Source organism: Sarcophilus harrisii, chromosome 2 (genome assembly GCF_902635505.1).
Source record: "Sarcophilus harrisii chromosome 2, mSarHar1.11, whole genome shotgun sequence".
Taxonomy (NCBI): Eukaryota; Metazoa; Chordata; class Mammalia; order Dasyuromorphia; family Dasyuridae; genus Sarcophilus; species Sarcophilus harrisii.
The window spans coordinates 417,748,670-417,770,480 of record NC_045427.1 but is presented as its reverse complement, the minus strand read 5'-3'; the positions used below and the strand labels follow the sequence as shown (position 1 = coordinate 417,770,480).

The 21,811-nt window shown below is 48.3% G+C and overlaps 1 protein-coding gene and 1 long non-coding RNA gene across 3 annotated transcripts; one reads left to right on the top strand and one right to left on the bottom strand.

Moving 5' to 3' along the window:
* Window positions 1-943: 943 nt before the first annotated feature.
* Window positions 944-5,383, bottom strand: N4BP3 (NEDD4 binding protein 3). Its single transcript, XM_031953778.1, has 4 exons — window positions 5,018-5,383; window positions 4,243-4,785; window positions 3,753-3,995; window positions 944-2,737 (listed from the first exon to the last, which is right to left on the bottom strand). The coding sequence occupies exons 1-4, from the start codon at window positions 5,381-5,383 to the stop codon at window positions 2,204-2,206; spliced, it is 1,686 nt and encodes a 561-aa protein (XP_031809638.1). The 3' UTR covers window positions 944-2,203.
* On the top strand, window positions 2,679-13,402 carry LOC116421689. Of its 2 annotated transcripts, XR_004232182.1 has the most exons (5): window positions 2,679-2,766; window positions 4,693-4,882; window positions 6,078-6,263; window positions 7,994-8,036; window positions 10,201-13,402. It is a non-coding gene; the product is annotated as an uncharacterized LOC116421689 (long non-coding RNA). The 2 variants fall into 2 exon arrangements; XR_004232183.1 differs by lacking the exon at window positions 2,679-2,766 and having other exon boundaries at window positions 4,774-4,882; window positions 10,321-13,402.
* The last annotated feature ends 8,409 nt before the right edge of the window (window positions 13,403-21,811 follow it).

Genomic DNA, 21,811 nt, shown 5'->3' with positions numbered 1-21,811 from the left:
GATTTCCTCAGTTTAGGGAGCTTCCTTTGGAAGAACTTCATAGTCTATATCCCAATGGAGAGTTCCTGGGGAGTTCCCTAATTCCCCTAGACACAGATGGCAGTGAAGTGGACAGAGTCTTTGGGATCTGGAATCAGAAAGAATGAGTTTGAATCCAGCCGCAGACACTTAGCCATGTGAGCCTAGGCAAGTGACAGGAAACCTAGGCAAATTTTAACCTCAATTTCCTCATTTGTAAACCGGGGATAATAATAATATCTACCTCCAAGGTTGGGGCAATATTTGTAAGGCAATTTCACAAGCCTTTTGACTCTTTTCTATCTCCTTTTGCTTAGTTCTCCCAAAGCTCCTCTCTTAGGTCCCCAGTAAAGTGTTGGGGTTTGGAGGATTTCTCAATAGGATTTTGGAAAGAGAGATTTTGTTCCTCACCTAAACCGGAAAGGTGGGAAAATCAATCAGTGAAGCTCAGAAGACCATCTCATCCCCACAAAGCCCAGAGAAAGTGTCTTCCTTCCTGTAACTCGATGGTGTTGGATACAGGCCTATCAGAGTAAGCAAACCCTAAATACTAGCAGTTATTATTATTAAGGAACTGGCCCAGTCTCAGTGTAAGAGGCTGAATTTGAAACTAGGTTTCCTCGTTTCCAAACTCAGCATTCTATCTAAGACAGGCTGCCTTGCACACAATAGGTGGGTGATAAATGATGATTGAACTGAATTGAGTTGTCTGTTTGATAGGAAATGCCTTTCTGGTCCAGATAAGGGTCTAAATTCCTTCTTCCACTAAGACAAGGTCAGAGAAGCTATTATATTATGAAAAGATAGATGGTCATGGAAGTATTGAACCTCCTGAAGCTGAGTTTCTTTATAGATACAATAGGGACAATACTCCTTCAAAGAGCAAGGGAAATAATGGGTTTTCTAAAAGCTTTACAAATCTTAATGAAAGAAAAAGTTTTTATTATGTGGGCTACAAAGATAAAAAGCAGCAGCCCCACCCCTTTGCCCTCCAGAAGGTCACCCTGAGTGGACAAGAAGCCACTGTAGGAAAGCTCAGCTACAGAGCTGAGAGGGCCCAAAGGTCCCAAAGATAATGACCAATGTCAAAGCTTAGGAATTCTCATGATGCTGTAGAAAAGCAGCCCACCATCATTGGGAAGGTGTAAATCAAGTCCCAATGGACATTGATTCAAGCTGGGATCGTCCAGGTGCCCCAGGATGCATCTGAATCCTGCCAGTGTAGGGAGGGGAAAATGGGGAAATATCGGCTACCACCAAAGAATAGGATGACTTTGAGCCTTTGCAAACTTGATCACAGACTCCTATCTCCTTTTGCTTCGTGCTTCCCCTAGAGCCCCTCCTTTAGGTCCCTTGTAAAGTCCTCTCAGTAGGATTTTGGAAGTAGGCTTTGTTCCTCCCCTAAATCTGAAAGGTGGGAGAATCACTCAGTGAAGCTCAGAAGACCCTCTCCTACCCCTGCAAAGCCCAGGGGAAATGCCTTCCTTCCTGTAACCCGATGGAATTGGATTCAGAGAGTCCAGACCCTGACAGGAAAGGGATCTAAAAGCCGGGCTGCAACCCCCTCACCTGGGTCAAGTCTTTGCAAGGCTCTCCTTCGCCTTTCCCAAACACACTCCTCTGGGACAACATCTGACAGAAGCAGGCTTCAACAAAGCGAGCAGAGTCTCCAGTTTAAAAAACAACACCACAACAGCATGGCTTTATTCTTTGAGGAGCGGGGCACCTGTGTCTCCCCACACTGGCCCGCAAGGAGTCGGGGACATGACATAGGGGCTCACGGTCTCCAGGCTCCCGCTCCTGTTCCAGCCCTTTCCCCCACCACTCTGTCATGGGGGATCCTACTCTAACCCTCCCAGCCTTTTCACTGGATCTGGGATGCAGATCACATAATCAATCCAGGGAGTGGTTAGGCATCGGGACACACTTGGACAAATGATAAAGGGGGGAAAACACCCCCTGAGCTTCTGCTTCCAAGCACCAAACGAGGGCAGTGCCCACAATGGGAGCCCTCCTCCCCGGCCTGGCCTAGCCCCCCATGGAGATCTCCCATCTCTCTCTTCTCAGGGCCTACAACCCTACAGAGGAATGGGGAGAGAGAGAAGGGGGCTTTTCCCTCCCAACTTTTCCCAAGGACTCTCCCTGTGGGGTCCTGTGACAGCCACCTACTCGGCTCCAGCAGCACTCAGATTTTGGAGGACTCAAGCCTCGGGCTCCACGGCGCCTGGGGGGCTCGAAGCTCCCTCAGCTCCCTCAGCTCCTGCTCCAGGGTCTGATTGCGGTGGTACATCTCCATGTAGCTCACCTGGATCTCCCGCTGGTACCGCAGGACCCTGTTCTTCTCCTCCTGCCACGTCCTCCGCTCCTGCTCAAAGAGCAGGGCCTGCTCCCTCCCCTGCTGGCGCTCCCGTTGCAGCTCGCTCCACAGTCTCTCTGCCCCACTGCTGCCCGCCTCCCCTCGAAGGCCCTGGCTCTTGGAATCATCCGTTTCACAACCCCCGTCAGGCAGTTCCCCCGGGCCTGGCCCCTCCGGGGGGCTCTGGTGGCAGAGGGTGTCCCGGAGCCGGGCCAGCTCACTGTCCTTGGCCTCGGCCTGGGCCCGGCTGCTTCGGAGTTTGGTCTTCAGGCTAAAGATCTCTGCGAGCTTTTGGGCCAGCTCTGCTTGGGCCTCCCGCAGCTGCTGCTTCAAGAGAGAGATTTCTGAAGTTTTCTGGCCCACCTAGGAGAAAGGGAGAAGCATTAGGGAAGGTGGGTCAGGGTGGTAGGAGCGGGGGGAGGCGAGGAAAGGTCTCTAGCGCTCCCTCTGATTTGGGACTGGAGGGGCCTTCCTTTCTCTGGGCCTCAGGTTCTTTGTGGGAGAAGATGATACAGCTCTCTCAGAATTGTTATAGATAACGATTTATAAACTGCCCCAGAAGTGGGAACTGTTCTTTCTCTAGCCTGCACCTTTTGTAGTAGTGTTTTTATCTTCGGGGAGCTACTCCTGCCCTTTTCCCTTAACCCCAGGTCCATGGTTCCCTCAGCCCAGCTCCTTCCTCCCCATAGGGTGAAGAATCAAATCAGCGGTAATTAAAAGTTGAAAGGAACCATAAAGATCATATAGAACATGGATTTCCCCAATTTTTTAGGCACCATACCCATTGGCTTTCAGTTAATCTTCTTGTATTCCCAAGATAATATACAAAGAAGCAGATTCAGGAGTTCCTCATGCATATGTACATAAGAAATAAAATATGTTGATTTCAATGGGATAATATAACTACCCAATATTCCCCATGTCCCCTTGACAAGCTTCTTGTAACATCCTGAGGTACATATAGACATACAGATTAAGATGGGAATTATTGCTCTAATCCACCCCCTTCCTTTTCAGAGAAGAAATGGGGACCAAGCAAAAAGTGACAGCTCATTGACTAAGCAAATTAGAGCTAAAAGGAAACTTAGAGGTCACCAAATTAAAGACCACAGATTTAGGGTTGTAAAAGATCTCTTAGGCCATCCAGTCCAGCCCCCTTGCTTTCCAGATGAGGAAACTGAGGCTCAGAAGCCTACGTAATTTGTCCAAAGACACACAGGTAATAGGGAAAAGTTGGTTTGAACTCGTCATCAGACTTAGAATTGCTATTCTCAGAGCAAAGCCACATCTTCTAGCAGAAGGTTTCACTGAATCTTCGTCACAGTCTTCCAGCTCCGGGTCAGGGGTTGCTCTGGGCTGGATGCCAGCTCCCCCTTACCTCCCACTTGGCCTCCTCCTCCAGACTAGGACTGGTGCGGTCCGGGGAGTGCAGGGGCTCCTTGGCCAGGCCCTGGAGAGCATTGAGTTCCTTCCGCAGCCTCCGCTGCTCCTGCTGAGCCATGAAGAGCTGCAGCTGGAGGCTCCGTTCGTTCCGTTCGGCCTTCTGGGCTATCTCCTGCAGCTTCTCGTCATAGAGATGCTTCAGCTCAGCCAGCCACAGCTGCTGCCTATCCTCCAGTTCCTAGGGAGAGAGCAGGACCTCAGGGGAGACTGACCCAGAGACACAAACCTCCCTCCCTGGACATGAACACAAACCCTGCTGAGGGCAGGCTCTTCCAGAAGTCCCCAAATATCCCAGGGAACAAGATGGGGGAGGATTGGGAGAGGAACAGATGGAGAGAAGAAAGAACATAAGGACAGAGCCCGGATGGCAGGAGAGATGGAGGAGGACAGGTTGTGGGGGTGATACTGGGGAGACCAGCCCTCACCTGTGCAAATGGACTGGGACCATCCTCGTCACCGAGGCCTCCCTTCAGTTCTGGTAGACCCCCAACCCCAGGCTGGCCCTGCCGCAGGGCCATCGAGTCCTGGGCCATCTGAGCAGTGTAGGTGAAGTCATAGGGCGGTGGGGGCTCAGGCAGGCAGCCCAGAGCCGCCAAAGGCCCCATTTCACCTGCAGTCACCAAGGCCTGCTCTTTAGGGTTACGGGCAGCTCGATCCAGGGAGCCCCCAAGGTGGTTGACATGTCCCACAGAGGCACTGAAGGGGCCAGGGCCACCACTGCCACCGCTGGAGGAGTCAGACAGGCCAGGGTCGGGGCCGCCTTCATCCAGACTGAGGGCCTGCAGCAGCTGGGCCCGAGCACGGCTGGCCTGGGGACCAGGGCTCAGGGGGGGGTTGCACACAAGTGTATGGAGGCTTCCATTGCTCTTCCACAGCTTCTGGCCCTTGTGGGCTGCCAGGCTCTGCATGGACAGGAAGCTCTTCCCTGTACCTACCGTTGGTTTGAAGACTGAGGGGCGGATGCGGCACTAGATGGAGAAAGAAAGGGGAAAGAGGATGTGAGGCTTCCCCTGCCCAATCTCAGAGGTTCCCCACCCAGCTGCTTGGAGGGGACCCCCCCAGAAGGTAAGCCTCCTGTTTCCCTGCCTCAACATCATGCCCTGAGCTCCCCTCCCTATTGGTGAAATTTCCCAAACCACAGCAGAGAAGAAGCCCCCTTCCCCTGCTCTCATCACAGGGTCCAGTTGTCATAACTCTCACCTTGTCAAAGCGGCCCCGCTCAGGCAGGGAGGTCTTGGTGAAGTCAGCCCCCCGGGGGTGCTCCCGGTAGTAGAGACCAGAATAGTTGCTATGATGGTCATCATCCCCCTGCCGGTGAGACCCCCCTGATGGCCAGCGTTTGTTGGTCTTGGAGTCCTTCTTGGCCAGGTGAAGGTAGCTGAGGAGCTCTCGCTGACTCAAACCCTTCCGAAGGAGTCCATCGGGCTGGCGTGAGCCTCGGGCACCCCCCAGGGCAGCCCGCAGCTCCTCGGGGGAAAAGTCCTGTCTCTCCAGCAGGCTACCCACGCTGCCCATGGCGTGGAGGGCAGTGTCACTGGATCTCGGAGGTCTCTGGACTGTTGCCATGAAGCCTCAGCAGGGCTGAAAGGGCCGGCTCTGGGAAGATCAATGGCAGGCTCAGAAGGGTGTTTCCCCCCATCCCTCCCAAGGCAGACATCTCCCATAGGTACAGACCCCTTTAGTGTAAGAACCAAAGAACCCCATTACCATTCTTGGCCCTGTTCCCAAGAAGGTCTGGCCTACCTGGCCTACAATCCCACATTTCAGAGAATAGCTCCATCCAGCAGCCAATGCTAGTGGGTGTCTGTACCCACTCTCCCCTTCTCATCCTCTGCCCAGTACCAGGCAGAGCAGGGTCTCAAGGTTTGGGGACGCAAATTCCTTGCTCTCCCAAATCCAGATCTTCACCAGTGGGAAAGGAGGGGGAGGCCTCTGGCCAGGGCTGCCCACTCCCTATAGCAAGCGTGTCCTGAGCCAGCACAACCAAGACTCCCAGGGCCTGTGGTCCTCCGTCCCTGTGCTCCTTCTCCCCTGACATATTCTAGATTGAATCTGCTCTGCCAGACTCACAGAGGGATGGGGAAAAGGTGCTGCCCTTAAGAACTATGACTAAGCCTAGGTTAAGGCTTTTCACCCCATACACAGGAGAGGTCCAAACACACACAGTGGGGCAGGTATGAGTGTGGCAGTGAGCTCTCTCTGAGCTCAGACAAACTCCTTGCAGACCTTCCCTCTCTTTTTTTCTCCTTCTGGGACCCAGTTGAACCTGGGCAAAAGGGTCTGCAGGAGAAGGAAGTAGAGAAACAGAAACAGTCCAATCCATGCCCCAAGGGAAGCATAGGGAAAGGGCTAGGACCCTGGGTTCCACAGCTGGAGAGACACAAACAGGAAGGGCCTGGAGAGAGGAAGGATGGAGCCGGACAATGGGCAGTGACATCCGGAGCAGGTGTGTATGTGTTGGGGGTGGAGGAGGCTGCTTGCTTACTCATGCTACCTTCACAGAAAACAGAGAGCCCTAAGCAACTCAGACCTTCAGACCCACTTATTCTGGGGCAGAGGGGATGCACCTGGGAGGTTAGTCCCTTGATGGACTTCCGGATCGCCCCCCCTCCTCCCTATTCCCCCTAGGCAAAGCCAGCTCCCCTACTCCCTACCCCACCCAGGCTCCATTCTCCAGAACCATTTCCAGCTTTTGTGTTTTTTTGTATGTATGTGGAGAGCTAGGAGTCAATGAGCTCCCACCCGCAAGTCAAGGACTTGAAGACTGAGGGGGGGTAAAGGTACAAACTTTGGGGAAAGATTCCTGTTTGGTTTTCCTCCCACCCAAGGGACTTCCCCCACACCTCTTTTTCCAGTGTTCCATAAAAACAAAAACAAAAACAACGAGAAATCTTGGTCGGGTGGGGATTGAGGGGGTGGGAAAGAAGTTTCCCCTTCAATCTCCCCCTCTGTTTTCTGGGCCTTCCCATCTGATTCTCCGGCTTCTCAGTGTGGGCGGAATTTTTGGAGACCCTGCCATGCCAAGGGTTGGAGGTCCTGGTGTATGAAACAAAGTATCTCCTGTGAACAGAACAACAACCTAGGAGTCCTCTCTCCTGGTTTGGGTCATAGAGACTAAAGCTAGAGGGGATCTTGGAAATCACCTTCTCTGAACCTCTAATTCTAAAGAAAAGGAAACAGAGAGAGAAGGTAACTTGACCAAGTTCACACAGCAAAGAGCCAAGTGATTTGAGTCCAAGTTCTGACTCCAAATCAGTGCTTTCCTCCAACTCCCTCTTCATTCACTCCAGCGAGCGTTTCTTAATTAGAAGCCGGCTGTGTTAGCCACTGTGCTCTCCTTGGAGTCGACTCTCTCTCGGAAGTGCACACATGCACACACAGGCACCCACACGGGCCAGCCCCACCTCCTGGGCAGCGATGACCGGGGCATCATTCACCCGCTCACCCTCAGGCACATTCCTGCCCCTGCCAGTACAACCCCCAGCCACCTAGGGTGCCCAGGGTGGGGGTGGGGAGAAGTTTCAACTGGAGAGTGGGGCTGAAGGGAGGAACAGAGAGAGGGTGAGGCAGGGCCTGGGGAAGCCCCAGGTGACTCTGTTCAAAGGCATGCCAGAAGCAGGAATCAAAGAATTCTTCATTTCCGTTCTCTATTGTCTTCTGAGAAGCCTCGACCTTTTCTGTGCCTTTGTTTCTCTTCCCACAACCACAGGAGCATAGATCATGGGTTCACAGAAGTAGGGCTGGAAAGGATCTTAGTGGTCATTAAGCCTAATTAAGGTAATTAAGTCACTCCTTTTATGGGTAAACTGAGGCACAGAAAAATCAAGGGGCTTGCTCACTCAGCTAGCAGGGGTCTGAGACAGGATCTGAATTCAGATTTTCCTGACTCCCAAGTCCAAGATCCTATCCACCTTTGTTTCCCATTCAGAGCTGGACAACATCCAAAAGGAAAGGGGACAGTTTGTCATCCTTTGGGACTCTGGCCACGAGGGCTAGACTCCCTCTACTAAAGGCCATTTTCTCTGTTCTGGCATCCAACTAAAAGAGAAGCACTATGTGCTGGTATTCCTCCTCACCTTGAATTTCTAGGGAGAGATTATTGTAGGGGGGGGAAGATAAAAAGGGAAAACACATAATCTTGATTCTAATTCTGACAACCCAGACTGTTTTTTCTAGGTCGAGGTCTCAATTCAGGAGTCTCAGAGCTTGGAAGCAAGAGGTAGAACACGGGTCCAAGGAGTGGGATGGGTAGGGGGGTAGGGGAGGGTGGGAAGGGTCCTTTGACTGACACCATATACATACCTAGAGTAACATGAGTGCACATTCATACACAGAAAGACAGACAAACACCACACACACACACACACACCCCCAGGGGCTAGAGCCGGAAGAAAACAGGCTTTCTTAACACATAGGACTTGGGTCTGCTATAGTCACAGTGAACAGAGCTGAAAGGAAACTCAGAGACCATCTATCCTATCCCTTCATTTTAGAGATAAGATCATTAAGAACTAGAGATGCTGAGTGACAAGGTCATACAGGTAGCCCAAGTGGCAGAGCTGGATTAAGGTCTTAGGTCCTCTAACTGCAGCTCCCACCCCCATTTCACTGCACCAGGAATTCTGTAAAGATTTGGAGATTTGAACTGAGCTGGGCTGGAGATGGGGAGAACCAGCCTTAGGCCCATTCTCTAGTCTCAGTCTTTCCTAGCGCCCCCTCTGGGCCTGCTCAGGAAGTGGTCAAGGTTTTGGGACTGGCCCTGGGACAGAGGGAACTCCAAGGAATGCCTAGCTCTGGGGGCCGATTTAATCCCTCCATTTAAAAGGATTTCATATCCTCAGCCCCTCCCCCAAGGCTTCAGCTGCTTTTTGAGGTCCACCTTCCACCCCCTAAAGCTCCCCCCTCCCCTCCACATTCCAGGCCGTTGCCTAGACACATTACAGCTAAGAACTCAGGGTAGGGCAGGAAGGGAAATAACCTGGGACTAACCACCCAGGGGGGCAGGGAGGAAAGAAGGGAAGAACGGAGCTTCCTGACCAGCTCCTGGGATTAGGATGAGTAAACTGGAGCCTTGGAGGTGAATCAAGGCCTGCTCATGGTTCCCACAGGCAGCCAGAGAGGGCTTCTTTGGAGTAAGGCAAATCTAATCTCTCTCCTCTATCCAACCCAGACTAGATTCTACCATTCATTGCCTTTATTATTGAGGCTGAGTCCATCTTAGTCCTTAGTTTCCTCTTCTGCAAAAGGAAAGGACTTAATGGTCCCCAGGATTTCTTCCAGCTCTGACATGCTACCATTATATGGATTCTGTACAGGACAGGTCCCTCAGAGAGGTAGACACAATATCAAAGCCCCCCTTCGTGCCCACTGCCAACATCTTTCTATGGGCTGAGAGATAAAAGTTGACGGACAGAACACACTCACTGGGGGGGGGGGGGGGGGGGCGGGGCATGGATGTCTACTCCAGGGGCTTCCAAACTAGAAGACTAGTCATACCCAGCTCTTGACCATCACAGACCAGTCAGTAGTTAGTCTTCTCACCCCTCTGCAATTCCTGGCTAGGTTTGGCTTAGCAGGGAGACTAAGTTGGGCTAGGGGGATGGGTTAGAAGGGGGCAAGCTCCTTAACAACTGGGGGGTCTCAGCCAGGGAAGGGCCCCACCACCTGCTGGAGAGATTGTTTTTGCAACAACAGTTTGGGCCTCAGAGCCCGAGGGTGAAGCTGAGAGGAGAAACTGGGAATGTAACTCTCCAGAGGAATGGGGTTGGGCAGGGGCCCAGAAAGTCACTGTGGCTCCAGATATGAGGCTGGGGCTTTGGAGGGGGCAGGGCCCCTTCAAAGAAACACTGATCCCAAAAGCCAGCTGCCTGATCTCCCTTATACTATATACAGCCCCACATCAGACTTTGAAGCTGAGGCCAGTACTGGAGGAAATAGGAGCCCTCCCCATCTTTAGTCAAGATGGGGATGAAGGCAAAGAGAAGAAACCCTAGTATTCTGGGGGCTTGAGATGCCCTTTTGATAAAGAGAGTGTGAATCTTGGTGTCCCTGGAGAAGGGTGAAAGGACGACCGATTAAATATCAAGATCCCTTCCAAGATGCTTCTATGGATCACAGACAAGCTAGACAAAGATTCCAGGACCTGGGCTGGCTATGGGCTTTTTGTATTCTTTAGGCACCCAGCCAAAGCCTTCTGAACTCAAGAAAAGATGATGCATTTTATCCATTTCTCAGCCAGGGAAGGCTGAGTCCCAGGAGAGAAATGGAAAAATGTCCTGGGAGAATTCTAGTCCTTGGGATCATTAGCTGCAGAATAGGGAGAGGGGAGGAGGAAGGAAACTCCCAGAATTCTAATTCTGCCTTCTACCTGTCCCATAACTCAGGATTTTAACTTTCCCCATTTGAGCAACGGGATCAATACAATTTCCTGGCTCTGAGAGCTCTAGCTGGGTTCCTGTAGTGGACAGACTCTGACCCTGAAAGTCCAAATACCTCCCTCACAGGCCAGAGTCACCAGACAAAAGCAGAGAGCCTCAGCTGTGAAATCCTGGACTACCTTGAAGGAAGGGGAAAACAGCTTCTGGAAGGAATAAATGTTTATGCATACATACATACATACATGTTCAATATGATACGTGTGCATATATATGGGCATGTGTAACACCAGCCAGGAATGCATGGGTGTGTGTACACATACACACGTGTGTGCATGTATGTGTATATGTACCTGCCCCTATATACGTGAACATTACATACTCCTATACATGCACGCACCAGGAAATCTCTGCTCCTTCCGGCCTCCACTCCCCTTCTCGGCCAGCCAGAAGGACGGGGTGGCTCAGCAGGCAAGTCCAGTCCCCAGCAGGTAACCTAGCCAAGCGGCCAGCCCAAGAGGCAGGGGAGGAAACGTCCCCACCCATGTCTGCGCCTGTCTAGGAGGCGCCTAGCCCGGGACAACCTCACAGACCTTCCCACACTGGAAGCCACGGCTCCAGGCAGATTTCCGTCCCCGTGCCAGGCCACCTGTCCCGGCCCACCCAGTCTTACGTTCCTGCTTCCACCCAGGTGTCGGTGAAGGTGACCCCCCTGGAACTAGGGCTGGGTCGCCTAGTTCTCTGCGGGGTTCTTAGCAACTATGCCTGGGTAGGGGGTGTCTTCCCTCCCCCTCAGGGCTGGGGACTGGGGAGGGAGGAGGGAGCAGGGACGGAGAAGCACAGGCGAGGTCGGACGTGGGGCTCCCCTCAAAGCTGCCTCACGGGGTGCAAACAGACTTGACCGAGTGCCAGGCAGATGAGCGGGGCCACCCCGATCACCAGCCCGCCTTCCTGGAGCAGCTGCTCTCTCTGAACGGGCCCGGGGCAGAACGGAGCTCTTCCCCGCCCCTCCCACCTTTCGCGGTCCCAAGGACCGAGCTAGGGCCGGAGCTGGGGAGGGGAGGCAGGGGCGCCGGCCTCTGAGTCCCGAGGCTGGCCGGCCAGACTGAGTCGGCTCCCGGTCCGAGCTCTGAGAAGCCAAGCACGGCCGGGGGCTGGGGGCTGGGACCCGGCAGCAAAGGAGAACCCCAACAGAGCCCTGAAGCCCAGAATCCCAAACCGGCGTCTCCGAACCGGGCCCCGGAGAACCCTCAATAAGCAAGAATTCTGAAAGGGCACTCGGAGACTTCTTAAGTCTAGCCTTCCCCTTCCCCGCTAACCCCATCTTACAGAGGGGGAAACTGAGCCCCGCAGAGAAGGGGCTACGGGCCCAAGGTCACACAGGGGGCTCCTCCTGAGGGGTCCCGGCGAGATGCGCTGCTGCGCCCGGGTCACCCTCCCTCCCCTTGACCCCTGCCCCACGGTCCGGGAGCGCGCCCAGGTACGCTCACCATGTTGGCGCCGGCTCTCGCTCCTCGCAGCCCGCCGGCGTCCCAGCGCCCCGATCGCTCGGCAGCCTCCGCCCTCTCCGAGATTCGAACCCGCTTTGCTCGGGCTCCCGGCTCGGGAAGGCACTGAAAGCCCGGCCACCGGCTCTGCCGCAGGGACGCAGAGAAAACGCGGTCAGATCCAGGAACCGGAGCCAGAGTCGGCGATTCAAGCAGTTCGCCCTGCACCCAGAGGCGGAGGGAAAACCCGGCCTGACTCAGTCCCAGAATTCGAGCCCCGGCCCGGCCCCAGGAGAGGCGGCCAGCCGGCCAGCCCAGAAAAGCGAGAATGGAGAAATGGAAGTCCCGCAGCACGCCGCCCTTCTGGTCGGGAAAGTGTGGGCCACGGTGCCCCCGCCCCCCACGCTCCGGGCTGAGGCAGATTCCTAGAAGCATCTCCCTCACCCCTCCTCCCCGAGTGCTCCTGCCCCGTCCTGCTGCCCCCTCGGCGCGCCCTGGGCACACCCCTCCTTCTGAGCCGGCTGCGGGAGGTGGCGGCCACAGGGCCCGCGCTGGGGAGTGTGAATCTCCCGGCGCTTCTCCGCCTACCTCTTTATGCCTTCTTCTCGTCTCTTCCACCCAGGAGCACCGCGCACAAAACAAAGATCATTTTCTCTGAGATTATGAAAAGAGCCCCGCAGGCGAACACGCTCAAAAAAGAGCCGTCTCACACCCATGCATGATAGGTGTGTGTGCACGTATGCTTACACGTATGGGTGCATCTGGCGTCCGCTTTGCTGGAGCGGTCTCTGAGCCGGCCCTTGGAGCATCCCGCACTGGTGGCTCACAGCGCCAATGCCCCCCGAGGCAGATTCGGGGCCCCCTTCTTGCAGAGCCTAAGGCTGTCTCGTCTAAGCCCTCTCCTGGTCAGCGCCGGTCAGAGAAGGAACCTGAACCCAAGTCTTTCTGACTCGGGGATGGGCAGTTCATCTAATACTACGTTACATTTTAATAGCGTTTTAAGGATCACAATTGCTTTCTAACATTGTGAGGTAGCTAGTGCCAATAATCTTCTCCCCGTTCTAGAAATGGGAAAAAAAAAACAAAACCCAACAACAACAGCTGGTGTTGTATTTTACCTAAGCTATAGTCACTCGACAAATAGATGTCAGAATGGTAACTCCAGACCCGGGTTCTCTGAGACGGCGAATTCTAAGTCTAAAGCCAGTGCATATCTTTCCAAATTTATGCACAGTCAGGAAGCTAGAAGAGACAATGGATAGAGCTCTGGACCTCAAATCTCAGAAAGACCTGAGTTCAAAAGTCACTTCAGATTGTACTTACTGGAGATGGAGTGTTTTACGTATAAGCACTTCCAAGTGGGACAGGATAGCTTCTCTATAAAATACTTGGAAGTAAACAAGGTGTAAGAATGCAATGTTGGGAAGGGGCCGGGTTATAAACGCCAAAAGGGATTTTATATTTGATCTTGAAGGTAATAGATTGCTATTGGGAATTTTATAGAGTCCTCAGACCTGCACAACCTCAGTTGTCCCTTTGACAACTGGGTGGAGAATGGGATGGATCTGAGAGAGGCTTGAGATGATGAGACCTACCAGATGACTATTTCAGTATTCCTGGTGATGAGGATCTGTTCAAGGGTGGTGATAGGAGAGGAGGAAACCAGAGATGCTGTGAAGATAAAAATGAAAGTAGGGGATGATCAGGGAAGAAAAAAAAGAAGAAAATTCAATTTTGGATGTGTTGACTTTGAGATGTCTATGGGACATCCAATTTGAGATGATCAACAGATGATAGAAGTCAAGAAAAAGGTTAAGGCTGGATAAGAGGTCCTGGATAATTGAAGTCCAGCAGCACCATCACACTTCTTGTGGGAAAGCTGTGAACCAGAGAGTATTCCCACCTTCTAGTGTCTGAGTTCTAGAACCAAAGATCTGAGTAGGGGCTTAGTAGATTTGAGAACCCAAGTCTCCATAGAGGCTAGGCAGTGTGCTAAGTGCTTTAAAAATACTATCTCCTTTGATTTTTATAACCCAGCAAGATAGGCCTCTGGATCTTTTTCCACATGAAATGGGGATAATAATAGTACATAGCTCAAAAGGTCAAGGAAACTGAGGCAAACAGAGGTTAAGTCACTTGCCCAAAGTCACAGAAATAATAAGTAATTAAAACCAGATTTTAACTCAGGTCTTCTTGACTCAATGCCCAGCACTCTATCCAATTCATCACCTGTCTCCAGTGTGGCAGAGATTTTTTTTGTGTGTTTTATTCTGTTTTTTAAAGCTGGCAGACACATGGGCACATTTGTAAGCAGCAGAGACACAATCAGTAGGCAGGGAGAGATTGAAGATTAGTGAGAGGCTGAGGGAATATCTCCTGAAGAAGACTAGGTGAAATAGGATTAAGAATATTTATAAAAGTATTTATCTTGACAAGGACAAAGGCCACCTCTTTATGTGAAACAGGTGAAAGAGGAGATAGTAGAGAAAGATATTTGAGTGATGTAAGATGAGGAGGAGGGAAGAAAATACATGGCACAGTCCTCAGCTGAGATGATTGTGGGAGGGAGTCTTAGGAAAGGATAAAAGAAATTGGCCACTGTGGTAAATGGGAGAATGATCTGATTAGGGAGGATTGCATTATCAAATGGGAGGCCAGGTAAGATTATGTAATATTTGTAGTTTTTTTAGTTAACATGATTTCATACTTTTTTCCAGTTTTGTTCTCCAGCAATACCTGAAAAGGAAGTGGGTGGTTAGAGTAACCCTAGGTTGGGATTTGGCAAGGCTTTATTAATGAAAGGATAAATAAAGGGACAAGGGCAGAGAATGGCATAGAGTTGAACCAGTTCACCATCATGAAAATAGAAAAGGACTAAGAATATAGCAAGTGCTGGAGTAATAGCCTGGGAAATACCTAAGGGATGGAAGGATTGGGAATCACAATGAGAATGAAGAATAGAGTTAGAGATTATAAGGCAGAGGAAAACACAGAATAATAAAAAAAAAAATAAAATAAAAGCAGTCCAATATAGTGTGGAGGATCAGAGACAGCTACATGTCAGAGGTAGTACCTGAGCTTGGCTTTGAAAATTGGAATTGGAAAACATTCCAAGTAGAATGAACAATATAAGCAAGGGAGAAGCCTGTTCAGGCTTTGTCCTTGCCCTGACATCTAAGGGTAGCATGATTTCCACTCTCTTTATGGAGAATATTACCCGAATGGTTGATAGTTCCAGGTGGCTGCTCCCAAGGTCCCATATTGGTTACTGTCTTCTCTCAGGACTGACTTTCAACTGCAGTGGATTGATGCTACCTGGTCCAGGGAGCTATGCCATATAGGTAGCATGGAAAAAAGCCTTCCTCTTCTCTAAAGTAAACTTTACTAAAGTAAAGGAAAGCTAGCACTAAACACAGTGGTCCGTATAAAGTAAAAACTGAGGAAATATTTGTCAATGATTTATAAGAGTTGATTAGTTTCTTGTCAAACAAATAATCTTCCTCTTCTTGCACTATATAATGTCAGTGGAGAAGGAAGCTCCAGCTCAGAGTGAGGGGCTGGAGGAAATTATTCTAATTAGAACCTTGCAGTAAACTGAGGTTTTCTGTCCTGTGCAGGCCCCAAGCACCATAGTTAACAAATTCCAGCTTCTGAAGTCCCCTTCCCTCCAATCCCTGTGATTCAGAATCACTCTCTGCCTAGGAGAAAAACTCCTTCTTCTGCTCCTCCTCCCCCCAATCTTAATCCTTAAGTCTCCCCAGGCCCGATTCTCCCCTGCCCCCACCCTTCCACTGAGTCCTCTGGCACCTTCCTTATTGGTGACAAACTCACAGTCACCTTTGTTTTCTTCCTTGATTTGTCTTTTGTTGCTCATTGAAACAAGATTTCCTTTGAAGATACCTTATCTCTTGGCATCCTCTCCAAGGACTGCTCCTTCTCTCACAAGCCCCCTGAGAATCAAGACTATAAGGAAGAGGTTGCACACTTCTTTGTACAAGAAATCTCTTCAGAGCTTCTTTCTGTGCCATCACTCAGCATCACCTCTCACTGGACATTTCATTCTAGTCCATCCAGATCTTTGCTGATGTCCTGAGGGGATCTCCAAGTCATTCTCCTTCCTCTTCATTAAGTTCAGTCTTTTTCATACAACCCTGCCCTCTCTAAACACTTTGATTTCTCAGTTCCATCCATAACTTTTTCAACTCCTTTTACCTGTGTCTTCACTCTGCCATGACCATAAATATGAATGCTCTTACCTTGGACAATTTCTTCTGCCTTCCTCCTCTTCAACCATCCTTCTCACCCAAAGTTGTCTCTTCCAATTTATGGGTCCTATGCTCAGATAATGGAGAGTGATGAGGTTTGGCTGAAGTGTTTGGGTATATACTTCATGTGAAGGGGAGTGGTGGAAAATGAGGTTGGAAAGGAAGTTGTTTTCCTATTGTGGAAGCTCTCAAAGGCCAGGCTATGAACTTTGGATTTCATTCTGTAGACAATGAGAGAATTCAGAAGAAGGTAAACAGGGGAGTGACAAGAGCCAATGTATAGCGTATTCCTCTTCTTTTCTGGACCTGACTTATGATTTTATTGATAAAAGCAACTCTTTTTAGCAAGGCAGCTAGCACTGCAACTTATAAAGCTATAGCCTTATAAAGCCACTTGAAGGCACTAAGAGGTTCATGAGGTTTTAGATTTAGAACTGAAAGGAACCTTAGAAGGTATTGAATCCAGTCTTCCATTTAAAAGATGGGAAAATGAGGCCCAGGGTCTTACATAGGGTCTGCTTACAGAACCAGCAAGTATTAGAACAGGGTCATCTTTCCATCCCAGAGGCCATGATACCTCTCACATAACAAGTGCTGAATAAAAGTTTGTTGAATTGGATAGAATTGGTTAAATTGTGCTTTTTGAAGATGAACCCAGCAAAGACTAGATTAGATTAGAGATTAGACTGTAAAATTAGATTAGAAGGGATTAGAAAGGAAGAGACTAAAGGCAGGGAAACTGGTTCAGACAATGTTGCAATAGTCCAGGCAAGAGGTCATAGGAACCTGTACTAGGTGATCATCAAAACAATAGAAAGGAGGGAATAGCTAGAATAGACATTTCAAAGGCTGACTTGATAGAGGGGCACTAAATCTGGAGTCATGACCAACAATTAGAATCACTATCTGCATGACTTTGAATAAGTCACTTCAACTGTTTGAACCTCAGTTTCCCCAATAATACAATGGGAGAGCTGGTCTAGCTAGTCTCTAAGGCTTCCTAAAAGGAGCAGCTAAGTGATACAGAATAGAGAGCACTGGGCCTGGTATCAGGAAGGACTGAGTTCAAAAACCAGCCTCAAACATTCAATAGCTGTGTAATCCTGGGCAGGTCACTTGGCCTCTGGCTGTCTCAGTTACCTTCACTGTAATATGGGAATAATAATAGTCCCAACATCCCAGGGGAGTTGTGAGAATCAAATGAGGTAATATTTGCAAAGCACTAATATATCACCTGGCACTTTATAAACACTTATTTCCTTCTTTGCTTCTTTCCTTGCTAAAAAATTATTAGATTTTTTTTGGAAAGAATTGAATTGACAGGACTCTTAGTTGCATAAATGTGGAATGGAAAGAAGCCAGGAAGGGCTCCAGGTATGGACTATAAACATAGCATCCTGAAGAAGGGAAGGATCTATCAGAGAATGGAGGATATTAAACAGAGAGGAAGTACTCTAGAGTTTAGGGCAGGTGGCAAAGGGGAAGAAACTGGGCAAATATCATAATATTTCCCCTCTTAGTGTCATATTGTACTCTGGCAAGATGGGTTAGAGGCTTGTGCAGTAATGGAGATTCCATCAGTACCTGGGACAGCAGCTCAACTTTGAGTCCCCTATTTGGGGGGAAGAGAGGGAACACTGAAGCCTTGAGAGAGGTCAAGGACACTTAGGGTCTCACCAGAATGCTATGTATAGATTCATTTGTTTTTGCATCTTTCCTTTTTTTTTTTTTTTTTTTTTTTTTTTTTTTTTTTCTTTTTTTCTTTTTTTTTTTTTTTTTTTTTTTTTTTTTTTTTTTTTGATTCTTGTCTCTGTCATTATCTGTCTTGCAGGTTTCTAGACTTAGAACTAGAAGAGACCTTAAGAGATCATTGAATCTATCCACTTTGTTTTGTAGATGAAGACAATGATATATAGAAATGTAAAGAAACTTTCCCAAAGTCACACAAGAAACAGTGACAGGTTTGAACCGAGGATCTTTGATTCCAGATTCAGTCAGCATTTCTGAACTCTCCCTGGATCAGTTAATTCATGCCATAAACAAAAGTTTGAGGAATACTATTGGGTAATCCTTGTTATGATCAGTCTAGGGCCTAGAAGACCCTCATTTAATCCCAGAGTGATGTTCTGAAAATCATTTGCTTAGAGGGTTCTCTCAGCCCTAATCTAAAAAAACAAGAGGAAAAAGCATAAAGACCATGACCTCCATTTTACAGAAGAGACAGAAAGTAAGGCTCAAACAAGAAAAGCATTGTGCTAAGTAACTTGGCAGGCCAGAGCCAAGGGAAGAAATGCACCCTAGGGCCTTCTATCTCCTGGCTCAGGACTTTATCTGCCCCCACAATGGATCACTCTCTATGTGTCAGGGAGAGCTCTTACCTCCTTGGGTAAGAGAGAGCCAAAATATAGGCTGCCAACTGACAGCAAAGATGAGGAAGAGAACATTGTGGGAAAGCTACACATACTGGCACTAGAAACCATCAGAAGCATTCTCCCTATAGATTAAGCCAAGACCTTCCTATCTAAATATCATGTTTGCCCAGACTATGGGAAGACAGGCTAGAAAGGGGAAGGAAATGGTGGTATCCACTCACCCTGCCTGGATCTACCTTAGTTTTCTGTGGAAGAAATTTGTAGACACAAAAGTTTTCTGATCTACTCTGCCATATTCCCCAAATCCTTTCAAGTCCAGTGTTCCTAGCTGAGTTTTCATCAAGCTTGTGAACAGCCAACTGACTTATAGAGAACTTTTTATAAAAAAACATGTCTAAGTATGTGTAAAGAGTGGTAGGAGGGAAGGGGACACAACATCACTCCAATATTCTCTTCAGTACTCCCATCCTTATCATCCCACCCACTACTAATATTTTTCTGATCTTACAGTCACAAGTTTCTCTCAGAGAATTTGAAAACCATCTTGCCCAAAAAAGTCCTGGGAAAGGGAGATCTTTGATTTTTGACAAACCAGTCCCTTGTCTTCACGAATTGACTCATATTTTTTTACGTTTTATTAAAGCTTTTTCTTTAAAAAACATATGCATGGATAATTTTTCAACATTGATCCTTACAAAAGTTTCTGTTCCAAATTTTTCCCTTCTTCCCCCCACCCTCTCCCCTAGATGGCAGGTAGTCCAATACATGTTAAATATGTTAAAATATATGTTAAATTCAATATATGTATACATATTTATACAGTTATCTTGCTGCACAAGGAAAAAAAACTGAGAAAGAAAACAAAATGCAAGCAAACATAAACAGAAAGAGTGAAAATGCTATGTTGTGGTCCACACTCAGTTCCCACAGTCCTCTCTCTGGGTGTGGATGGCTCTCTTCATCACTGAAAAATTGGAACTGGTTTGAATCATCTCATTGTTGAAGAGAACCATGTCCATCAGAATTGATCATCGTATAGTCTTGTTGCCGTATGTAACAATCTCCTGGTTCTGCTCATTTCACTCAGCATCAGTTCATGTAAGTCTCTCCAGGCCTTTCTGAAATCATCCTGTTGGTCGTTTCTTACAGAACAATAATATTCCATAACATTCATATACCACAGTTTATTCAGCCATTCTCCAACTGATGGGCGTCCATTCAATATCCATTTTCTTGCCACTACAAAAAGGGCTGCCACAAACACTTTGGCACATGTGGATCTCTTTCCCTTTTTAAAGATCTCTTTGGGATATAAGCCCAGTAGAAACCCTGCTGGATCAAAGGCTATGCCCAGTTTGATAACTTTTTGAGCATAGTTCCAAATTGCTCTCCAGAATGGTTGGATAATCTGGCTCATATTTTTCTCACACTTGAAATTCCTCTCACCTGCTTCTATATCTATTTAAAGCTACTCATCTACTCTTCTTCAAGACTCAAATAATTAAGAGTTCTTAGGGCTGAAAAGGGACCTTAGGGATCATCTAGTGTAACTTACTTAGTTTATAGATGAGAAAACTGAAATCCAAAGAAGGTATCTGTCTGTTTCTTTCTGTTTCTTCCCCTGTTTGTTCCCTTTCCTTTCTCTCCTTCTCTCTGTCCCTTTCCTTCTTCCCCTTCCCTTCTACTCCTCTTTCCTTAGGCCCCTCTCCATCTCTTTCTTTTACTTCTTTCCTATTCCATTTCTTCCTTCTTTCTCCTTCCCCCCTCTTCTCTTTCTTTCTCCTTTCCCCTCTGCATCTCTCCCTTTCTTCTCTCTCTTGTCCCCAGTCTTCATCCTATTTCCCTCCTTTCTTTCCATTTTCATCTCCTTCTCCCTCTCTTTCTCTTTTCTTCTCTCCTCTCCTTTCCCCCCCTCCCAACTCCTAAAGCTGCTTGGAATCAGAGTTAGATGGAAGTTAAAGCATCTCAGAATGAGCACTTGAATGGCTGAGGCCCTACTATCCCCACAGGGGAGCAAAGGGCAAGATGGTGTAATGTGTGTGGGCCAAGAACTCTGGGATTGCTGCCCATCCCAGGGGGAAGGAGGAGGAATGAGAAAAACTGTTGCAAATTAGCCAAGAACCTTGCTCATCTCTGCCAGACCCAAAGGGCCTGTCAATTACTTCTAGCTAGGTTCTCTTACCTCCAGATCTTTGCATCATCTTGGAGCAATCAGCATTAAAAGGCAACTGTTATATTTATTACTAAACAGTATCCGATTCGACAACTACATTTAAAGAGAATTATTTAATAAACCAATGTCACTCCGGAGTGTGCTCTCTGGGGCAACCCTAGGTGTCTGTCCCTTGCCCTAATTCTATTCAATGTAGATCATGGGATTTATAGTTGGAAGGGGGTTTTAGTGCACATTTGATCCAAATCTTTCACTGTACAAGGGAGGGAAGAGAGGATCATAGAAGTTATGTGACTTGACCAAAGTAATGCAAAATAAGGAACAGAGCCAAAATATGAATGTAGGTTCTCTGACTCCAAATTTAGGGGATCTATCTCTTATGCCACAATTCTACAGCTAATAGTGGTCTTTTCTGGCAAGACTTAGTCTGGCAGTCAAGTTTCCACAGCCTAGACCTATAAACTCCCTTTTCGAATTCATGACTTTCCTCAGCATGAAACCCAAACTCCAGTAAGCTTGGGCTGCTCCCTGAACTCCATCCCCCCACCCTTGCCTCTGTGCCTCTGTTCATCCTGATCCCCAATGTGGAAACACCTTCCTCCCCCATTTCTACCTGTTGAAATCCTACCTTTCTTCCAAGGCTCAGCTCAAATGTCACCTTTTCTCTGAGGCTAAGACCTTCACTAATCCAAACTCCCACGTGGGACACAATAGATCTATCCCTTCATTCTTTGTACTCTCATAGATCTTTTTTTTTTATGATAGATCTTCCTATATTATATTATACTTTGTGTTATATCCTCTCTCCTTACTAAGGAAGAAAGAAACAAGCATTTATTAAGTTTCAGGCCTGGCACTACGCTAAGTGCTTTATTAATATCATCTAATTTGATCTCACAATGACCCTGGGAGATGGATGCTACAGTATCCCCATTTTACAATTGAGGAAACTGAGGCAAGACTTTAAATGACATGCCAGGATCATATAGCTAATAAGCGTTTGAGGCAAGATTTGAATTCAGATCTTCCTGATTACAAACTAGCCCTTTATCCACTAAATAGTAGATTCCTTAAGGACAAGGTCTCCTCTTTGTATCCATATCTCTTTCTTACTCACAGCCTTACACATAAGGCACATTTAGTGATTTTGCTGAGTCTAACTGAAGGTCCATTTATTGTATTTGGCGTGCTAGAAGGGAGAACCAGTACAGCAGCATGAGAAAAGCAATATCTCCAAAGGTCTCCATTTAGAAAGATGGAAGTATTACCACTAGGGTAAACTTAACTGGGATAAAGATAAAAATCACATAAAACCTAAGATAT

Bases quoted from the DNA above. Each gene is read 5' to 3' on its own strand.
- N4BP3 (XM_031953778.1), bottom strand. From the start codon at position 5,383: ATGGCAACAGTCCAGAGACCTCCGAGATCCAGTGACACTGCCCTCCAC. The intron at 3,996-4,242 runs GTGAGGGCTGGT...CTCTCTCCCTAG, and splicing joins GTCCCAGTCCATTTGCACAG to GAACTGGAGGATAGGCAGCA. The intron at 2,738-3,752 runs GTAAGGGGGAGC...CCTTTCTCCTAG, and splicing joins AGGAGGAGGCCAAGTGGGAG to GTGGGCCAGAAAACTTCAGA.